The sequence below is a fragment of the Bicyclus anynana genome, chromosome 9 (genome assembly GCF_947172395.1).
Source record: "Bicyclus anynana chromosome 9, ilBicAnyn1.1, whole genome shotgun sequence".
NCBI lineage: Eukaryota > Metazoa > Arthropoda > Insecta > Lepidoptera > Nymphalidae > Bicyclus > Bicyclus anynana.
In genome coordinates, this window is record NC_069091.1 from 6,182,627 (window position 1) to 6,200,167 (window position 17,541).

Consider the following 17,541-nt stretch of genomic DNA (forward strand, 5'->3'; position numbering starts at 1 on the left):
ACGCCTAAAAAGTGAAAGGTGCGCAACCGAGGTGCAGCGCTGCGTGCGCGCCCGCCAACAGCGTGCACGTGCGTGCGGACGCGCTAGGCATGTGCACGCTATGGCGGCTACGTACGGTGAAAGGTGCGCAGAATAGATTGCGCACAAAAAACGTACCGAGGGGTATAAATGAAAAATCGATTGTTAAGGAGTAAACTCCAATAAGTTATGAAATGACATGCGTTACGTTTTTTGTGCGCAACCTATTCTGCGCACCTTTCACCGTGCGCTGTGCCGCCAACAACTTGCACATCGCACCCATGTGCACGCTGTAGGCGGGTGCGCACGCCGCGGCCTGCTGCACCTCGGTTGCGCACCTTTCACTTATAAGGCGCGAGTATTGAGACGTGCTTCGAGCTAACTTTTTGTTTTTTTTAACATACACACTTTTTTTTGTTGGTAAACAGTGCACATCGAGTAGGGCTTTAGTAATACTTATGTTAAAGAAGACTAAATGTATAGAATTGTAAAATAACTAATAGACTTTATAATATACTTCACATTATATATTTTACTCTTACAATGATATAATCATTAAACAAACAAGCCCAATAACATATAGTATATAGGTATAGTCGCCTATACAGCATACTCTATGTACGTCTCAATACACTAACAGCTAAATTAGAAAGTTGCGCACTAAAGGTGCGCACCAAAAACGTGACACTTTTTCGTTAGTTCAGTTGGTTTTACCCCTCGGATTTTTCTCATACCGGGCGCCTTATATATAAAAAATCGATTCTTAAGGAGTAAACTCCAATAAACTCCAAAAATTGGTAAATTTATTCATTGTCAACAAGTATGATTTCAAAAAATCTGAATCTTCAGATAAAGACGTAGTATTTTGTCTGTATTAAATATAGACTTTTGAAACATATGACAGTATATTATTTCTAAATTATTATGAATTTTGTATTTTTTAGGGGGACAACTCAATAATTAAGGCGATTTTAGGGGTTTTTGACACCAACTTTAGGGATAAATATTTTGGAGAGTTGGTAACACTGTCCCCAGATCAAATAATAATAATTGGTCTATGGCTACGGTGGCGAGGCGACTGGCGTTATCACTTTTGAGTTTTGATTTAGCGCATTTGTCATTTAAAAAATAGGTATTTGTAATAAAAACAATAATTAAACATTGTATGTGAATAGCGTTAATTATTTAGATACTACACGTGTTAAATAAAATAAGTAAATTTACTAAACAGAAGAGAGTAAAATTTGGTGACAGAATTTTTGAATCAACACCTAAAGTGAAGTCATGAATATTGTAGTGTTTACAACCACGGTGGTCAGTATTTACTTGGAGGATTATAAATATGGCTTTTTGCAATACCGGTAATGAGGCATCATCAAAACAAATTATACCCGATATATCTGATGAAACAAATATCATTGACGATCTATCTATAATTCCATTAGAAAAAGATAGTTTTGGTAAGTGACTTTTAAGGGTTCCAAAGTTGTATTAAATATTTAAGAAACAAAGTAGCAACTGAAACGTATAAGGGTTTATCAAAGTTGTATTATTTATTAGCCCGCGTAGTTCCTGCGCTCTAGAGAATACAGGGATAAAATATAGCGTAAGACACTTAAAACGTGGCTCTCTAGTGGTCCTCACAATGTTTTTCCTTCACCTTCAGGACCAGAATTGAACCTACGCCTTCCGAATCAAAGGCAGAGAGTATAATATAAGATAACATAATGAGAGATCTAAAAGAAGTATAGGAACTGCATGAGGCAAATGACCCATTTTGTTTTGTTTGTTTTACAGCAATATGTGAATACTGCGGCAGAGTCGGTAGACGCAGTCAGTTCTATCCACGCAATAATAAGTTATGTTCCCTGCGATGCAACAGTAGTAGAAGTAACGCAAAACGACGCTATTGCGACTGGAGGTTCAAGCTGATGGAGGGTGCCGAACACATGGAAGGGCTCATCCCATTAGAGCCGTTGCCTCAATTGCAGCACTGGCAGGCTACTTTTAATGAATTGCAGGTAATATTTACTAACTTTCATGTCATTTTATGTTATCGGTAATTAACTAATTAATTATATTATTATTTTGTTCCCTATGTTTTTTCTATACCAATGTTTATGCAAAAGAGACTGACCGTTATTTGTACATTGGTGGGCCTAGATTTGATGAATGAACTGTTGCGATTAAAAAACAAATTAACTTCCTGAAAGCAGGCATAATGACAAATTCCTCTAGTAAGCCCTATTCAATCCTAGGTTCTGGACCTGATTGGACTTTGTTAATAGATACATATATGAAAAACATAAAATCCAGAGGATGTCACTATTTTAAGATCTATACCATACATTTCCCTTTCTACCATCTTAACCTAAGTGTATAACATACTATGAATCTATGGAATGATAAGATATTAGTCACACAATGGACCCTCCACCTGATGGAATTCTAAAATATTTGTCTCATTCGCAGGCGGGACCTATAAAGCAAACTGCTCAAGTAGCAAACAGTTATGAATGGAAGGATGAGCTTTTCGGCTGCGACTTTCTCGCAGCACCGGTCAGCTTGTTCAAGCATGCTCCATTACATGAAATGTGGGATAATACTTTCGAAGGCATGAAAGTTGAAGTGAAAAACACAGACTGTGAGAATTATTCACAAAAATTGAGCGATTACTTCTGGGTGGCTACTGTTTTAAAAGTTGGTATTTTTTTGGCTAAATTGTATTTTTCTTTTATTATAGTATAGTAGTCATTAATGCCTTATACTATTTTTTTGTATGTGGTATGGTAATATTTATATTGTATAATGGTTGCAGTTTTAGTATCAACATTTGTTTTATAATGTGTGACGAGAATTTTTATAGATAATTTCTTGGTATAAAAATTGCATTATTTTATAGCTCAACCCATAACCTTGTGATACACATAAGCTAATTGCTGGATCAAAGAGTCAATTAAATACAGTTTATATATATTTAACTATGCAGGTAAAAGGTTACATGGGTCTATTACGGTATGAGGGCTTTGGGAGCGACGACTCCAAGGATTTTTGGGTGAACCTCTGTTGTTCTGAAGTGCACCCAGTTGGCTGGTGCGCAACCCGCGGCAAACCGCTCATACCACCCAGAAGTATAGAAGACAAATATACAGATTGGAAAAAGTGAGTATTATTTTTATAGCCCAGTGGACCTCTGATATTGATTGGGAGAGCGTAAGTTCGAATCCGGTCTGGAGCATGCGCCTCCTACTTTTCAGTTATGTGCATTTCAAGAAATTTAATATCACATGTCTCAAACGGTGTAGGAAACATTGTGGGCAAACCTGCATACCTGAGAATTTTCTCAATTCTCTAAATGTGAGAAGTCTGAAAATCTGCATTGGGCTAGCGTGGTGTACTATTGGCCTAACCCTTCTCATTCTGAGAGGAGACTCGTGCTCACAGTGAGCTGAATATGGGTTGCTAATTATGATGATGAAGTATTTTGGGATTTTTTACTGAGTTTTATTTTTTAGGGGTAGGGGTAGCGAAGAAGTGCACTTATGTGAAAGCAAAGCTAGACCGGGTCTGCCGAGTTCTGAGTTAGTTTATAGTTTTGCATATAAGATACACTTTTTTGTGTTAATTACTAAGTTACAACTTTTTTTCAGATTCCTTGTGAAACAACTAACTGGTGCACGAACATTGCCTGCAAATTTCTATTCAAAGTTACACGACAGTCTAGCTTCAAGGTTTTCTATTGGTTCTGTTATGGAAGTCGTTGATAAAAATAGGATATCACAAGTTAAGGTATGTCAATAATCGAAAATAATATCTGAAAGAAAAGATTAATATGTGCAATAGACATGTTGAAACTGGCACCATTTTTACTAAAAAAATACACTTTCTGAAAACGAATTTGCATCTTTGCTTGATTTTCTTATGTTGAAATTATGAAAGTATCTATCAGGCGATTTTTCGGGCACGAGGCTTAGAATAGCCTTTTTCTGCTGTCTACTGGCGGTATTGAATTAATAAATTCATCACTGCTTGAAATTTTCTGATAATAACAATACAGCAAAAATAAAAAGCGCGTGTAATAATTTTTATATTTTCACAAATTAGTAAAGCGCGCGTCTGTAATTGTTAAATGCCCGATTACCCAAAATAACAATTAAATCTGGTTAATCAAGTATATTGTAATCTCTTTTCTTTAATTACAGGTAGCGAGTGTATGTGAGATAATAGGCAAACGATTACACGTGAAATACTATGATAGCTCACCGGAAGACAATGGCTTCTGGTGTCATGAGGATTCACCCCTCATTCACCCTGTGGGCTGGGCGTTCAGGGTGGGTCATCCCCTAGATGCACCCCATAGCTACTGCCAAAGAGTCGCAGCTGGGAGACTATTGGCGAATGATACCACAGCAGATATGTTTTACAAGTACCCTACAAATGAACCCCCATTGTTTGCAGAGGGGATGAAATTGGAGGCGATAGACCCCTTGAATTTGTCAGCTGTGTGTGCTGCAACTGTGATGCAAGTAAGTCTAAAGCAGAGTTCCCCAAACTTTTTTGTGTCGTAGACCCCTTGCCATGTTTTTCCGTGTTGGGTAGACCCCCTACTTACCTGATATTGATTTCCTGTAAATTTCTAACTGTAGTGAAGTTTAGTATTAAAAACTTAAAATAAAAACACGTGTTAATTTATACATTTATTAATTGAATTTAAATTCAAACTACTCAATATCAAATTTTGTATCTGTTATGTAAAATATATGTAACATTAAATAAACATAAAATAAACTATAAATAAAATAACATTAGCAATAAGTCAATATTTTAGTGAGAAGGATGAACCTGATGCTTTAATAATAAAGATATAACATATTATGATGTAAGTAAATAGATGCTATCAGTGTATGTGTTAAGATCCACTATCGTGGACCCCCATTTTAATTTCATGGAACCCGAAATTTTTTTTCGCTGACGTAGACCCCTTGCAGGTTGTCATAGGCCCCTAGGGGTCGATATAGACCACTTTGGGAATCACTGGTCTAAAGCCTAGTTTAAAAGATTCTTAAAAACATTTTACTCCTGCTGCAACAGGGTAAGATTCCCAGTCTAATAAATACCTACTACTCAAGGTATAGGCATAGGATGTCCTATAGACCCTTTATATATATTTCTGTGTGATATCCATTTAATGTACCTGTTTATTTTATGTATTTCACATTGATTAGTGTATTATTTATGTAATACTAACGGACGCCCACGACTTCGCCCGCGTGGAAGTCGATGTAAACTTTCAATTTAAATAAAAATGGAGTAACATCTCCATTTTTCCCAACATTTCCCTTCACTGCTCTGCTCCTTTCAATCGTAGCGTGATGAAAAGTATACTATAATCTGCCCACGAGTATGAAGAATATTTGTACCAAGTTTTGTTAAAATCCGTCGAGTAGTTTTTGTTTCTATAACGAACATACAGACAGACAGACAAAAATTTTACTAATTGCATTTTTGGCATCAATATTGATCACTAATCACCCCCTGACAGTTATTTTGGAAATATAGTTCATGTACAGAATTGACCTCTCTACAGATTTATTATAAGTATAGATATTTTATTTAGGAACACAATAAATTGTTTTCTCTATTATTTTCCGCTTGCATCATTACATGGCTCAACGGAAGTTAAGACCATTTTTATTTTCTATCTTTTTATTTTAGTAACTTTGTTTGAATTATTGATATAAGTGTGTATCAAATTAACTAATTTTCTCTTTCTTTACATGTAGATATTGAACGAAGGGTATATGATGATCAGGATAGATTGCTACCCGGCAGACGCTTCTGGTGCTGATTGGTTTTGTTACCACCAACGGTCGCCGTGCATATTTCCTGTGGGATTTGGACTAGCGAACAATATTACGCTAGTTCCGCCTGCTGGGTATGTATTTTTTTATTTACTGACTACCCGCGAATTGTCATAAAATTAAATTTTTCACAAAACACGCGGAAACAATAACCACATCTTTCTGTCCTGCAGTGAAAGTCCATGGTGTTTCTTTATTATATCGTCACGAGATTGTAATTCTGGGCTGGGCTGAAAATTTCTTAGAAAAAATATATCAGTATTTTCATAACCTGACTCGAACCTCGTATCCGAAGTCACATAGGCTAATTAAGAAGAGACTTTTGATTTGTGCTTGAATATTTCCATATCCGTTACTACCCGTGAGCCGTGATAGCCCAGTAAATATGACCTCTGATTCTGGGTGTAGGTTCAAATCTGCACCTCCAACTTTTCAGTTATGTGCATTTTAAGAAATTAAATATCACGTGTCTTAAATGGTGAAGAAAAAACATTGCCGGAAAACAACTGACAATAGGTATTCTGGATGCCTGAGAATTTTCTTAATTCTCTATATGTATGAAGTCTGCTAATCCGCATTGGCCAGCGTTGTGAACTATTGGCCTGACTCCTCTCATTCCGAGAGGAGACTCGTGTTCATCAGTGAGCCAAATATCGGTTGATAATGATGATGAGCCCTTACTAGCGTTAGCTAATATTACAGGTTCACTGCAGACCAGTTCGGTTGGGAGGACTATTTGGCAAGCACGGGTAGTCGCGCGGCTAGCAGGTCGTTGTTCATCGCGCGCGGCCACGTGGTCTCGCACGGCTTCGTGGCGGGCATGCGACTCGAGTGCGCCGACCTGATGGACCCCAGGCTCGTGTGCGTCGCGACTGTCGCGAGAGTTGTCGCAGACCTGCTCAAGGTAAGCATAAAGTGGCGGGCATACGACTCGAGTGCGCCGACCTGATGGACCCCAGGCTCGTGTGCGTCGCGACTGTCGCGAGAGTTGTCGCAGACCTGCTCAAGGTAAGCATGAAGAGGCAAGCATGCGACTCGAGTGCGCCGACCTCATGGACCCCAGGCTCGTGTGCGTCGCGACTGTCGCGAGAATTGTCGCAGACCTGTTCAAGGTAAGCATGAAGTGGCGGGCATGCGACTCGAGTGTGGCGACCTGATGGACCCCAGGCTCTGCGTCGCGACTGTCGCGAGAGTTGTCGCAGACCTGCTCAAGGTACGCATGAAGCTAACGTTGGAAGAGGCAGGATCAGAGTACGTAAGTACAGTTAATCTGGTCGCCGGCTCGGGTTTGCGCTTTACAAAAATACTTTAGGGGTGGGGCAGACAAGACTGCGTAGTGTTAAATTCTGTAGAATTTTTATGTAAAATCCTCTTATTAACTGTGTCATAATTTCTAAACTCACCCTAACCAAACATCAATCATGGTAAAAGTTGTCATCAAATTTTATAATCCTATTATCAGGTGTGTCATTTGTGAACTAATAGTTATTTGTTGCGATATTCAGCCATCATGTTTAACGAATTGTTGCGATTACATTAAATTCCAATGATTAATGAGAGACTTAGGCGCTCTAGTGGCTGGCCAATTCAACCCGATGGCACAAACTTCGCTTCGTTTTATGCAACGTGCAAGCCGAGTCAAAGGACTTGAAGCTATCCGAGGTTCAAACACGAAGCGCCTCGCTACACTATACTCGGTTCACTTCAGAACTTTACTTCGGCGAAGCTTCGAAGGACATTTAGTGTTTGAGGCTTTAGCCTGCCTAGGGACTCAGTATACCTCTGACAAGCTTCACAATGTACATTACACAGGTGCATTTCGACGGCTGGGGCTCCGAGTACGACCAGTGGCTGTGGGCGCACAGCACGGACGTGTACCCGGTGGGCTGGTGCCGCGCCGTGGGCCACCGGCTGGAGGGCCCGCTGCAGCCGCCGGTGCGAGTCGCGCGCCGCCCGCCCGTCAGGCCCAACCGGCGCAAGCGGAGACAGGGTGAGCACTTGTGTCAACCATAGACTAGCTGCACTACACAGCTCCACTCGACGACTTTAGATCAAAAGATCATCCCCTACAACCTCACAGACACACAGACACAGAAAAATACCTCTGTCTGTAATTCTGTATGCTATCAATATATAAATTTGTGAAATTACACGCTGGCGTCCGTGATAATTTCACAAATTGTATTTCATAAATCCCGCGGTAGCCTTGATTTTTTCCGAGTTTAAAAAAGTAGCCTTTAAGGTATTTAATAACCTCCTTTATCTTTTAGTAAAAGTTCCATTATAATGGTTTAAAAATTAGCCCAGATACAGAGACAAATTTTTTTAAAAGTTGTGTGTGTTAGTGTCATGTTAATAACTACAACGACTTGGGCAAAAGTATTTTTATTTATTACTAGCGGACCCGGTCAAGCTTCGTTTTGACATCAGTGCACTTATTCTCTATCCCTACTCTACCCTTCTATACCTCTACCCCTACCCTACCCTACTCCTACCCTACCCTGCCCTACCCCTACCCTACCCCTGCCCTACCCCTACCCTACCCCTACCGCTTGACTCTTAAACGTTTGTATGGAAAATAGAAAAGGGTTGTTTTTATGGTTTTCCCGGCAATTATACTATTTTTTCTTACCTTTCAAACCTTCCCTATACCTCCACGAACATTTCAAGACCGAGATAAGATAAATCCGTTCAGCCGTTCTCGAGTTTTAGCGAGACTAACGAACAGCAATTAATTTTTATATATATAGCTAGATAACTATATGAGCATACAGTCGGAAGGATTGAAGATTCTGGCGATTCTCACTGTATTCATATAACTCTTTAACTCCTTTCTCTCTGCAACTCTTCCAGCTACCAAAGTGACCACACAACCACCAAACACAACAGAGGAGAGTTCCCAAAACTCTGACATGGGTGACACGAAGAGCCTCTCCCCTCCCACCAGCGTGTCGGAAGTGTCTGCGGACGCCGAGCCTCGCTCGGAGGAGCAGCCTCCCAGCGTGAAGATGGAAGTGGACACGGAGCCCAAGACCAGCCCTGAGCCGGAGCCTCCTGAGGAACGACTGACTGATGTCAGCCAGGATGTTGTGGTGAGATGTTTTTCCTTATTCCTGTTGTGGTCAATTATGCGATGCCTGATTTTGGTATTATAATATTTCTTTGATTTTGCTGCAGCTACTGAAGTAAATGTTTCTACATGAACAATATTTTCGAAATTTCGAGGTTTGCTTCTCCTTCCTGAAGAAGTAGTATTCCTACTACTTCTGAAATGCCCTAGAAGCACTTTAGAGTTTTACAACAGTGGAGCTTTTTGTCTTTAATTTTATTTGAAAAAATGTGAAAAAAAATTTCAAATATGTTCAGTAGTTTCAGAGCCTATTCTATGCAAAGTTACGCGATAACAAACATACAAAAAAAAACATACGCGTCGAATTTCGAACCTTTTTTTGAAGTCTGTTAAAAATATCTTTAAACAGAGCAACATGGTAAAATGAGACTTTCTCCCACAGAGCACACCAACAGACGTATCTCAGGATTCGAGTCAAAACATTAACCCATCGTCCCCCGAATTACCCGTAAAGAGTGAGGACGACAAAGTGATACCCAGACTAGTCAACACGAGTGTTCCCCTAGATGTCCTAAACACAGTGGATCCGGAGAACTGGACAACTTCAGACGTTGCCAAGTTCCTCACAGTCAACGATTGTCAGCCATATTGCATCAACTTCAGTCACATAACAGGACACATGATGCTTCAACTGTCTAAAGATGAAATAATTGAACTTTTAGAAATGAAAGTGGGACCTTCTTTGAAGATATTCGATCTAATACAACAGTTAAAGTGTAAAATCAAACAGCCCCAGTGCAGAATGCTTGCCAGCTTCAAATAGTGTGTGTTTGTATTTCATGCTTTTGGTCTGAGATTTGTGTGTTATTTTATGAGTATATAAAAAAATAAGGTCGAATTGAGAAACCTTCTCCTTTTTTTGAAGTCGGTAAAAATAATGTTAAAGTATTATGAACCTAATGGTCTCATTATTTTAGTGTTCTGTATGTCTAGAAGGAAAAAAGGGCTCAATTTAGAACCATTTTGTTATTTGTTACTGTGTCAAACCAAAGTTAAAAATAAACTAAAAAATTATTCAAAAATCATATGATTTTGTTATTTTTGAATCAAAATCAAAGTAAAAGGTTATTCCTTAATCTAGAATCATGAAGTTAAACAATATTTTATATTAAAGTAAAAAAAAAACGAAAAATTTTGTATGGAACACTTACTCATGAATGACTCATGCTTGGCCTTTTTTTTGTATTACAAGCTTTTGCTGACAACTGTAAGAACTAACGACCATCATTATGGATGATATAGGTTAGTATTACTTGACTTGTAATTTTTATATGACTATAATAAAAAACGCGCAAATCTTATACTGAGGGTAGATATCAAAAGACATTGTAGATGATATAATAGAATACATATAATAGTTGTGTGCAAAATACTTGTAAGTAATAATATCACTTCTGCTAATGCTTAGATTGTGGTAAAGATTGCTATTTCGAATGTGATGTATAATTACGAAATTATCTTACGGCCGGAATTAATATAACAATAATCTAATAGATTCAATATTGTATTGTGAAATGGGTATTAAACGAAGACAGATAAAGAAATAGACAAGTGATTGGCATATTAAAATATTTTGATTTACGTTTATTTTATATTTAAAATCTACTTATTGACATATGTCAAACTTGTTTAACCCGTCGTTGTCTCTGATAAAAATGTTTCATTACACTTGTTCTCTTTTTTTGAGGGAATCTATCTCTTGTCTGTTATCTCTTCTGTCTGTGGTTTAAAATCACAAATATATTACAGATATATCAATTGATATATATCTGTAATATATCATTTATCCGTAATATATTACAGATATAATATAAATTGATATATCTGTAGAGACAACAACAGGTTTTCTCTGAACAAAATGCTTATTTACATTTTTTTTTTTGAGGGAATCTATCCCTTTGTCTGTGTACTCCTTTGTCTGTGATTTAAAATCACAAATATAGTACAGATATATCAATTGTGGTATGTTGATTACGAGCGTAAAGGCATACATGATTGGGTCTTGTCAAAAATGTATAATTTTCAAAAGGTTAGTAAAGACGAGGCCTTATATTAAAAATTTATAATCAAAGGGGATGATGTATATTGTATGCACTGTAGAATTTAGGTAAGTATTATATTTCTTTGCTGACGGAAGTGTGATAAATTCTGTTACTATTATTTTACACTACTGGATACACAGTTGACTGCGGTAACAACCCAAGTTCAATGTTATAGTAGGGGAGCCCGGAATGCTAAATTTGCAGTTACTCGAGCGTCATGGAGGACCGATTGCATTTGGTAGATTAATTTATAGGAAGAATAAATGGTTATTTACTTTTTTCGCTTTTAGCAGTGGAAAAAAAACTACAGACCTTAAAAACAATTTTTATTACATTGGCCTACTGAAATTGACAGAAAATTTTAGTGACTAGTTAGGAGGTTATTTCCTTCATAATAATTAAAAAAATAATCGCGAGAACTAAAGTAAAAGGGTTTTATTTTGTAACTTTGAAACCCTTCCATTCCATTACGTTACGCTCAAATCGTCAGATTTTTGAAATGTGCAGTTTTTAGCTAGCAACTCGCCTACATCATCTTCCACCTAACATTCTACCACCCTACCGGCAAAGACGTACCGCCAAGCGATTTAGCGTTCCGGTACGATGCCGTGTAGAAACCGAAAGGGGTGTGGATTTTCATCCTCCTCCTAACAAGTTAGCCCGCTTCCATCTTAGACTGCATCATCACTTACCATCAGGTGAGATTGTAGTCAAGGGCTAACTTGTAAAGAATAAAAAAAAAAAAAAAAAAAAAAAAAAAAAAAAAAAAAAAAAAAAAAATCTTAATCTGACTCCTGGTTGAGTATTTCTGAAGTTAGTTTTTTTTTTGGTTGCCCTAAACGTAGTCACCAATATTAAGGGGTCATACTTGGTGGAGCTACTGAAAAACGTGCAAAGTATAGTCCCTTATGTTTATCTGCCGCGCTCGAGTAACTGCAAAAATCCCCTCTTCGGCTCCCCTACTATCTAGAATTATCATCCCAATCATTTTCCACACATTGACAATGCGCAAATGGAGATTGTACCTACTGGGTTTGTAACTTGGTGTGTGTAGAATTCTACTGAACTGGAGACTTGTTTTTTTTTTCATAAATAGGGAATATGCATGTGCATATTATTTTTCTTTGTATTTCCTATTGATATATGTATTCATACCTACAGTTTTTTTGCATTTATGGGAATGACATTTGCTATCGACAAGTCACGTGACCTGCCACTTGGCTTGGGGGGCTGGTCCTATAATAAATTAAATATTTATTTCAATAAGTTCCAGCAATCAATAGAAAAGTGTGTATGTATTTATATTTGTGACATATGTTATACAATTGCTGGTATAACATATGTCACAAAATGCGCGCTGAAATGGCAGTATTTTTTTTATAAATTCTTATACATTTTGTCTTATTTTGTCAAATATTTAAAGTGTTTGTTTTTCAGCAATTTTTTTCCCTAGTAATTTAAATTTTAGCTTTTATTATGGGTTTGCAGTGTCACAAGTTAATTAAAAATGTTGATATAATACCTACATGCAAATTCCTTATTACAATAAAAATAAGCAAATACTCTCTTCTTAATAGTTTGTGTGACAATCATGATTTATCGCAAAAAATCGGCGTATTTGGTGGAATTATGACATTAGACAATATGGAAATCATATTTTATAATTCCCGTCTTTTCCTTTTCTTACTATATTGTTACTGGTTAGGCTTCGCGTGGAATGAAAATAAGGTAGCTGATGCATTTAATTTTTTGCAATTTAGCAAATCCTATATTTATTTAATAACTAAGAATTTTTAGAAGTCAGAATTCGTGACCTCATAATAGTCTGTGGTGTGTTACCACAGATAATAAGTTAATGACACAATTATCTATAATTATTTTCTATGTGACTACTAAATCATCATTTCTATGAATCATTTGTTTATACATTGTATATAAATAATATCATACATAACATAATGAGGTGATATAAGCTGTAAAAATATATTTGTATTTATAGTCCAGTCAGTGGTAAAAATAGAAGTTGCTAAAGACATTTTTTGTCTATGTTACAGTCAAAAGTAGAACTAAGGAAATCGGTCAAAACTACATTTGGTCAGCAGATATTTTAGCAAAAATGGGCGCAAACTAACCTGTAAACTATCACGACATATTATCTCGAGACGACAGAGACAAATGTCGACCAATAGCAGCGGAATCAAAATATACTTTACTTTAGACGGCCTCCGTGGCGCAGTGGTATGCGCGGTGGATTTACAAGACGGAGGTCTCGGGTTCGATCCCCAGCTGGTTCGATTGAGGTTTACTTAAGTGGTCCAGGTCTGGCTAGCGGGAGGCTTCGGCCGTGGCTTGTTATCACCCTACACGACATCGTACAGTAAAGTAGCTTTCCGGTGCGATGTTGTGTAGAAAACAAAATTTTCATCCTACTCCTAACAAGTTAGTCCGCTTCCATCTTAGATTACATCATCACTTACTTACCATCAGGTGATTGTAGTCGAGGACTTACTTGTAAAGAATAATAAAAAGAATACTCCGCCGCTATTGGTCGACAGTGTCTTTACGAGATGTGTCGTTGACGCATGCGTGGGCTACTAGCGAAGATATTTGATTTGCAGTCAAAACACTTAAACAACAAAATCAGTTAAAAGTAGGTACTTGTGATCAAAGTAAAGTTCTAGACTAAAGTGTTTTGGGTGCAAGCAAAAAAACTATCAGGCTTATGCGTCTATATTGACTGACTGGACTTAAAAGTTAATGGAAAAATTGTGATACTTTATATTCAGTTTAAGTCGTGTCTCTATGTTCATTTGATGTTCGTTTTAAACGCCCATTTGTATCCATTAGGCCCAAGATGCGTAACGACATATATCGAGACGAGAGAAAGACAAATGGCGACCAATAGCGCCGGTATCTAAAATATCGCTCCCTTTCATTCGATTACGGGTGGTATTTACTTATATTATTTGTATTATTATAAAAAGGTGGCATTTGCATAAAGTCGTTAAGACAGTAATAGTATAAATAAAAGGGTATTTGATTATTTTAGTTCATTTATTTGTTAGGCAGCGATAACACCGTCACGCTGCTAGTCACGTTAGTGATTTTGTGTAATAATAATGTTCTGATCATAAATTTATTAGTGTGGGCATTGGAAACATATTGGGCAGGAGAGTGAATGTTAATGCATTCTAAAGCGATCCCTTAAACCTACACCCAAGGTCACAAGTCCGGGAACCTACTCTAGGTGTTTCCTCTACCACAAAATGATGACACAATCACTGTCGCTGCTACCTGCCACGTTATAATTGGTCGACAATGTATCTGTTCATGAGATATGTCGTTAAGTATCTTAAAGGCCTGCCGATATGCTGTGGTGAGAATAAGACATAGTACAATCAGCATCGTATGTAATAAAATCATAAATCATGTAACTTGATTATCGTATTTATAAATTGCTTACCACTTCATAATATGATTGTGGAAACCTCGGATTTATGGTTAGCTAGAAACTCTGTCTAAACTTGCCTGTATATATTAGTATAAGCCCACATTAAGCGCTCATGCTGTCCTATTTTATTTTGTGTCCTTTTTTTCAGATATAACTACGATATATAGTAAATTATTTATTATTTACCCGACCTTAAATGGCACTCGATTATTAAGACCAAACATAGACGCGGTTGAATTTATACTTTGAAAAAGCGACGTCTAGCTTAACATAAATCTGTGATATGAACAAAATTATGCAACAATTACATAAAAATTACTTTCTATGTTCTTGCAATTCTTATTGTATGCTTAAAATATTGCTATAATTATTATTATTGTTCTGTCATCCATTAATTCTAACCAATCTATTTTCATTTCATCTTATCATAATCACATATTTAATGTATTATTGTAGTGTTATTTTATTATTTGACGATTAATGAAAAATGAATTTTTATATTTACACACAAAACCGTCTTTGCCGTTCGTAAATAATTCTAAACGCTTCAGTTGAATGCGTTGATTGGAAGATTATAACTTAAGGCACCTTTGCTTAGAGCTCTAAGGGCTCCCACACACGGGCCACCGGCCACACAAAACGCCGCTACCGGCATATTTCCTGTAGTTTTCATACATTTTATATGGACTCGCCGCACACGGTTGACGCCGGTGGCCGCCACACGCTACAATCGTCACTGCATCGCTTCTTGTGGCCCGCACCGGCCACAAAACGCCGCAACACGCCATTCGGTCGCTTCTTGTGGCCCGCACTGGCCACAAAACGCCGCAACACTCCACTCGCGCGTTTTGATACTGCATGTATGAGTTAAAGCCACCGACCACAAGTGTCGACCACCGGCCGCAAGTTGCTGTCGCGCGCTTCAGCTTCTTTTGTGGCCCCTTCGCGTGCTACTGTCGCGTGTGGCCCGTGTGCGGCGACAATAGGCCTATAATGCGCGTCACGACATATGTCATAAAGATAAAATGCCATATAGTCTACCGAAGTCGCCCAAAATATGACTCTTTCGTTGCGGTATGACTTTCCGACTCGGCCGCTATTGGTCGACTAATGTCTTAAAAACAAAATGACATAATCGACCGAAGCGTTCGAAAATATGGCTCTATCGTTGCGATAGGACGAAAGGAATAGCGCCATTTCCGACTCGGCCGCTATTGGTCGACTATGTCATTTTCTCTTCACGATATATGACGTGGACCGTATCTTACGCCTGCAGGAGAAAGACATCTATTACGTTGAGTAAGAAAATGTAACAAAAATTCGCATTCGCATTTATTTAATTTATTAGAAAAGCTGTAATTATAATAATTCAAATTTGTTTTATGCAATGTTAGTATGTATTCAATTAGCAATATTTTTGCAACGATTTCATACTATTAGATATGTTACGGGCCTACAATATTACCGCAAAAAGTGATCCGAATTTAGCTACTCCACTGAGTGTGCACACATGCACAATAGGGATGATGACAGTTTTTTTTAATTGTATATAAATTAAGAGTATGCTAATAGCAAAGCATTTTTGTAAAAGTAACAGGTTATCTGTGATCATTACATGCGGCGCTGCCGCGGATCGCTCAAAAACGCTCCATACAAAATGGCACGATTTAGTGACGTCGTTGGCGCGGTGATCGTTACGTTTGTATGGGCGTTCAAACAAAATTACCTACTAATATCTTTGTTATTTGTGCGTTTATGTTTATAGTTCATTTATTGAAAATGACACATTTAATGTACGGAAGCTAAAACTGTGTGAATTTTCATCTAATTACGATAAAAAAAAATTTAATAGATTTTGAAATTTTATAATCTTATTTATTTTTCAAATATTCAGACAATCTTTGCTTTTTATGTATAAATTAGTTAACATTGACCTTATTTACCCGAATGTATCATAAAAATCAATATATTCAAACCTAGTCATCATCCCCATTTTGTGCTTTACACTTTCTGAACACACAGCTCGACATTGTAGACATTTTGGTATTATTTGTTTAAATAACTTTTGTTGTTTACTATGCGACTAAATGAAATCCACCGTTGTTAGCCTCAGTTTTGAGGCGCTAGTGACATATCTAGTAGTATGAAATATTTGTATATGCAATGTTTGAATGTATTCAATTAGCAATATAAACTTTCGCTGCCGCTAAATTAAGCATAGTTGTGTGCATTTGGTGCAATGTTAAATCAAATCAAATTAAAAATCATTTATTTCAAGTAGGCTCAGTTTACAAGCACTTTTGACACGTCAGTTGACTATTTGTAAAGATTCTACCACCGGTTCGGAAGGCAGGTTCTGCTGAGAAGATACCGGCAAGAAACTCAACAGTTGCTCTTTTGAAATGAAAAAGTCATACAGTATCATAATTTACAATTGATAACAATTACAATTTCTTATAGTTTTATTTCCTGTGTGAAGGTGGAAGCTGATCCAATGGCCTCCAAGCGCTTTTATCTTTAAGGAACTCATCAATGTAATGTATGTTATGGTCTCAGTGACCTGGTCTGATGTGAAGATAGAATATTATGACCTCAGGATTTCTAAAATTGCCTGCATAACCCCGTAAACACTTATGCTCAAGATGTCTTGGCAAATTTCTTTTATAATTCATACAGACACATTCACAGTCAGTCAAATAATTATTGATGCTGTATAGTTTGATGATTTTCATATTCACATATGAGTTAAGAGCCAGAACTACCTTTAAAGTGTAATAATTTATTGCGGAAATATTCTGATAAAAGGTAAATACATATACACAGTATAATAAAATACAATCTTTTTACATTTTCTAAATCATCGTAATTGAATTGTATGTTTGACTTTCGGCTCTAATTTAATAAATTAGGTGATAATGAAATTGCCTTTTTAGTGACTTATACAAATACCCTACTTTAGATATAGCCAGTGCAGTGTTTTTTTTATCGAATGTCCTGGTAATAAATATTTAAATTATAAAATGAAACACGTTTTTTATT

At 37.1% G+C, this 17,541-nt stretch overlaps 1 protein-coding gene across 2 annotated transcripts; it reads left to right on the top strand.

Annotated features, from left to right (window-relative positions):
- The first annotated feature begins 1,064 nt into the window (after positions 1-1,064).
- On the top strand, positions 1,065-17,528 carry LOC112044446 (polycomb protein Sfmbt). 2 transcript variants are annotated; one of them, XM_052883404.1, is made up of 11 exons: positions 1,065-1,478; positions 1,816-2,039; positions 2,491-2,718; positions 3,008-3,180; positions 3,669-3,807; positions 4,221-4,544; positions 5,802-5,953; positions 6,582-6,783; positions 7,692-7,869; positions 8,733-8,971; positions 9,392-17,528. In XM_052883404.1, the coding sequence occupies exons 1-11, from the start codon at positions 1,361-1,363 to the stop codon at positions 9,770-9,772; spliced, it is 2,358 nt and encodes a 785-aa protein (XP_052739364.1). In that variant the 5' UTR covers positions 1,065-1,360; the 3' UTR covers positions 9,773-17,528. The 2 variants fall into 2 exon arrangements, with proteins under 2 accessions (XP_052739364.1, XP_052739365.1); XM_052883405.1 differs by having other exon boundaries at positions 1,065-1,332.
- Positions 17,529-17,541: the final 13 nt, after the last annotated feature.

Bases quoted from the DNA above. Each gene is read 5' to 3' on its own strand.
- LOC112044446 (XM_052883404.1), top strand. From the start codon at position 1,361: ATGGCTTTTTGCAATACCGGTAATGAGGCATCATCAAAACAAATTATA. The intron at 2,040-2,490 runs GTAATATTTACT...TCTCATTCGCAG, and splicing joins CTACTTTTAATGAATTGCAG to GCGGGACCTATAAAGCAAAC. The intron at 5,954-6,581 runs GTATGTATTTTT...CTAATATTACAG, and splicing joins ACGCTAGTTCCGCCTGCTGG to GTTCACTGCAGACCAGTTCG.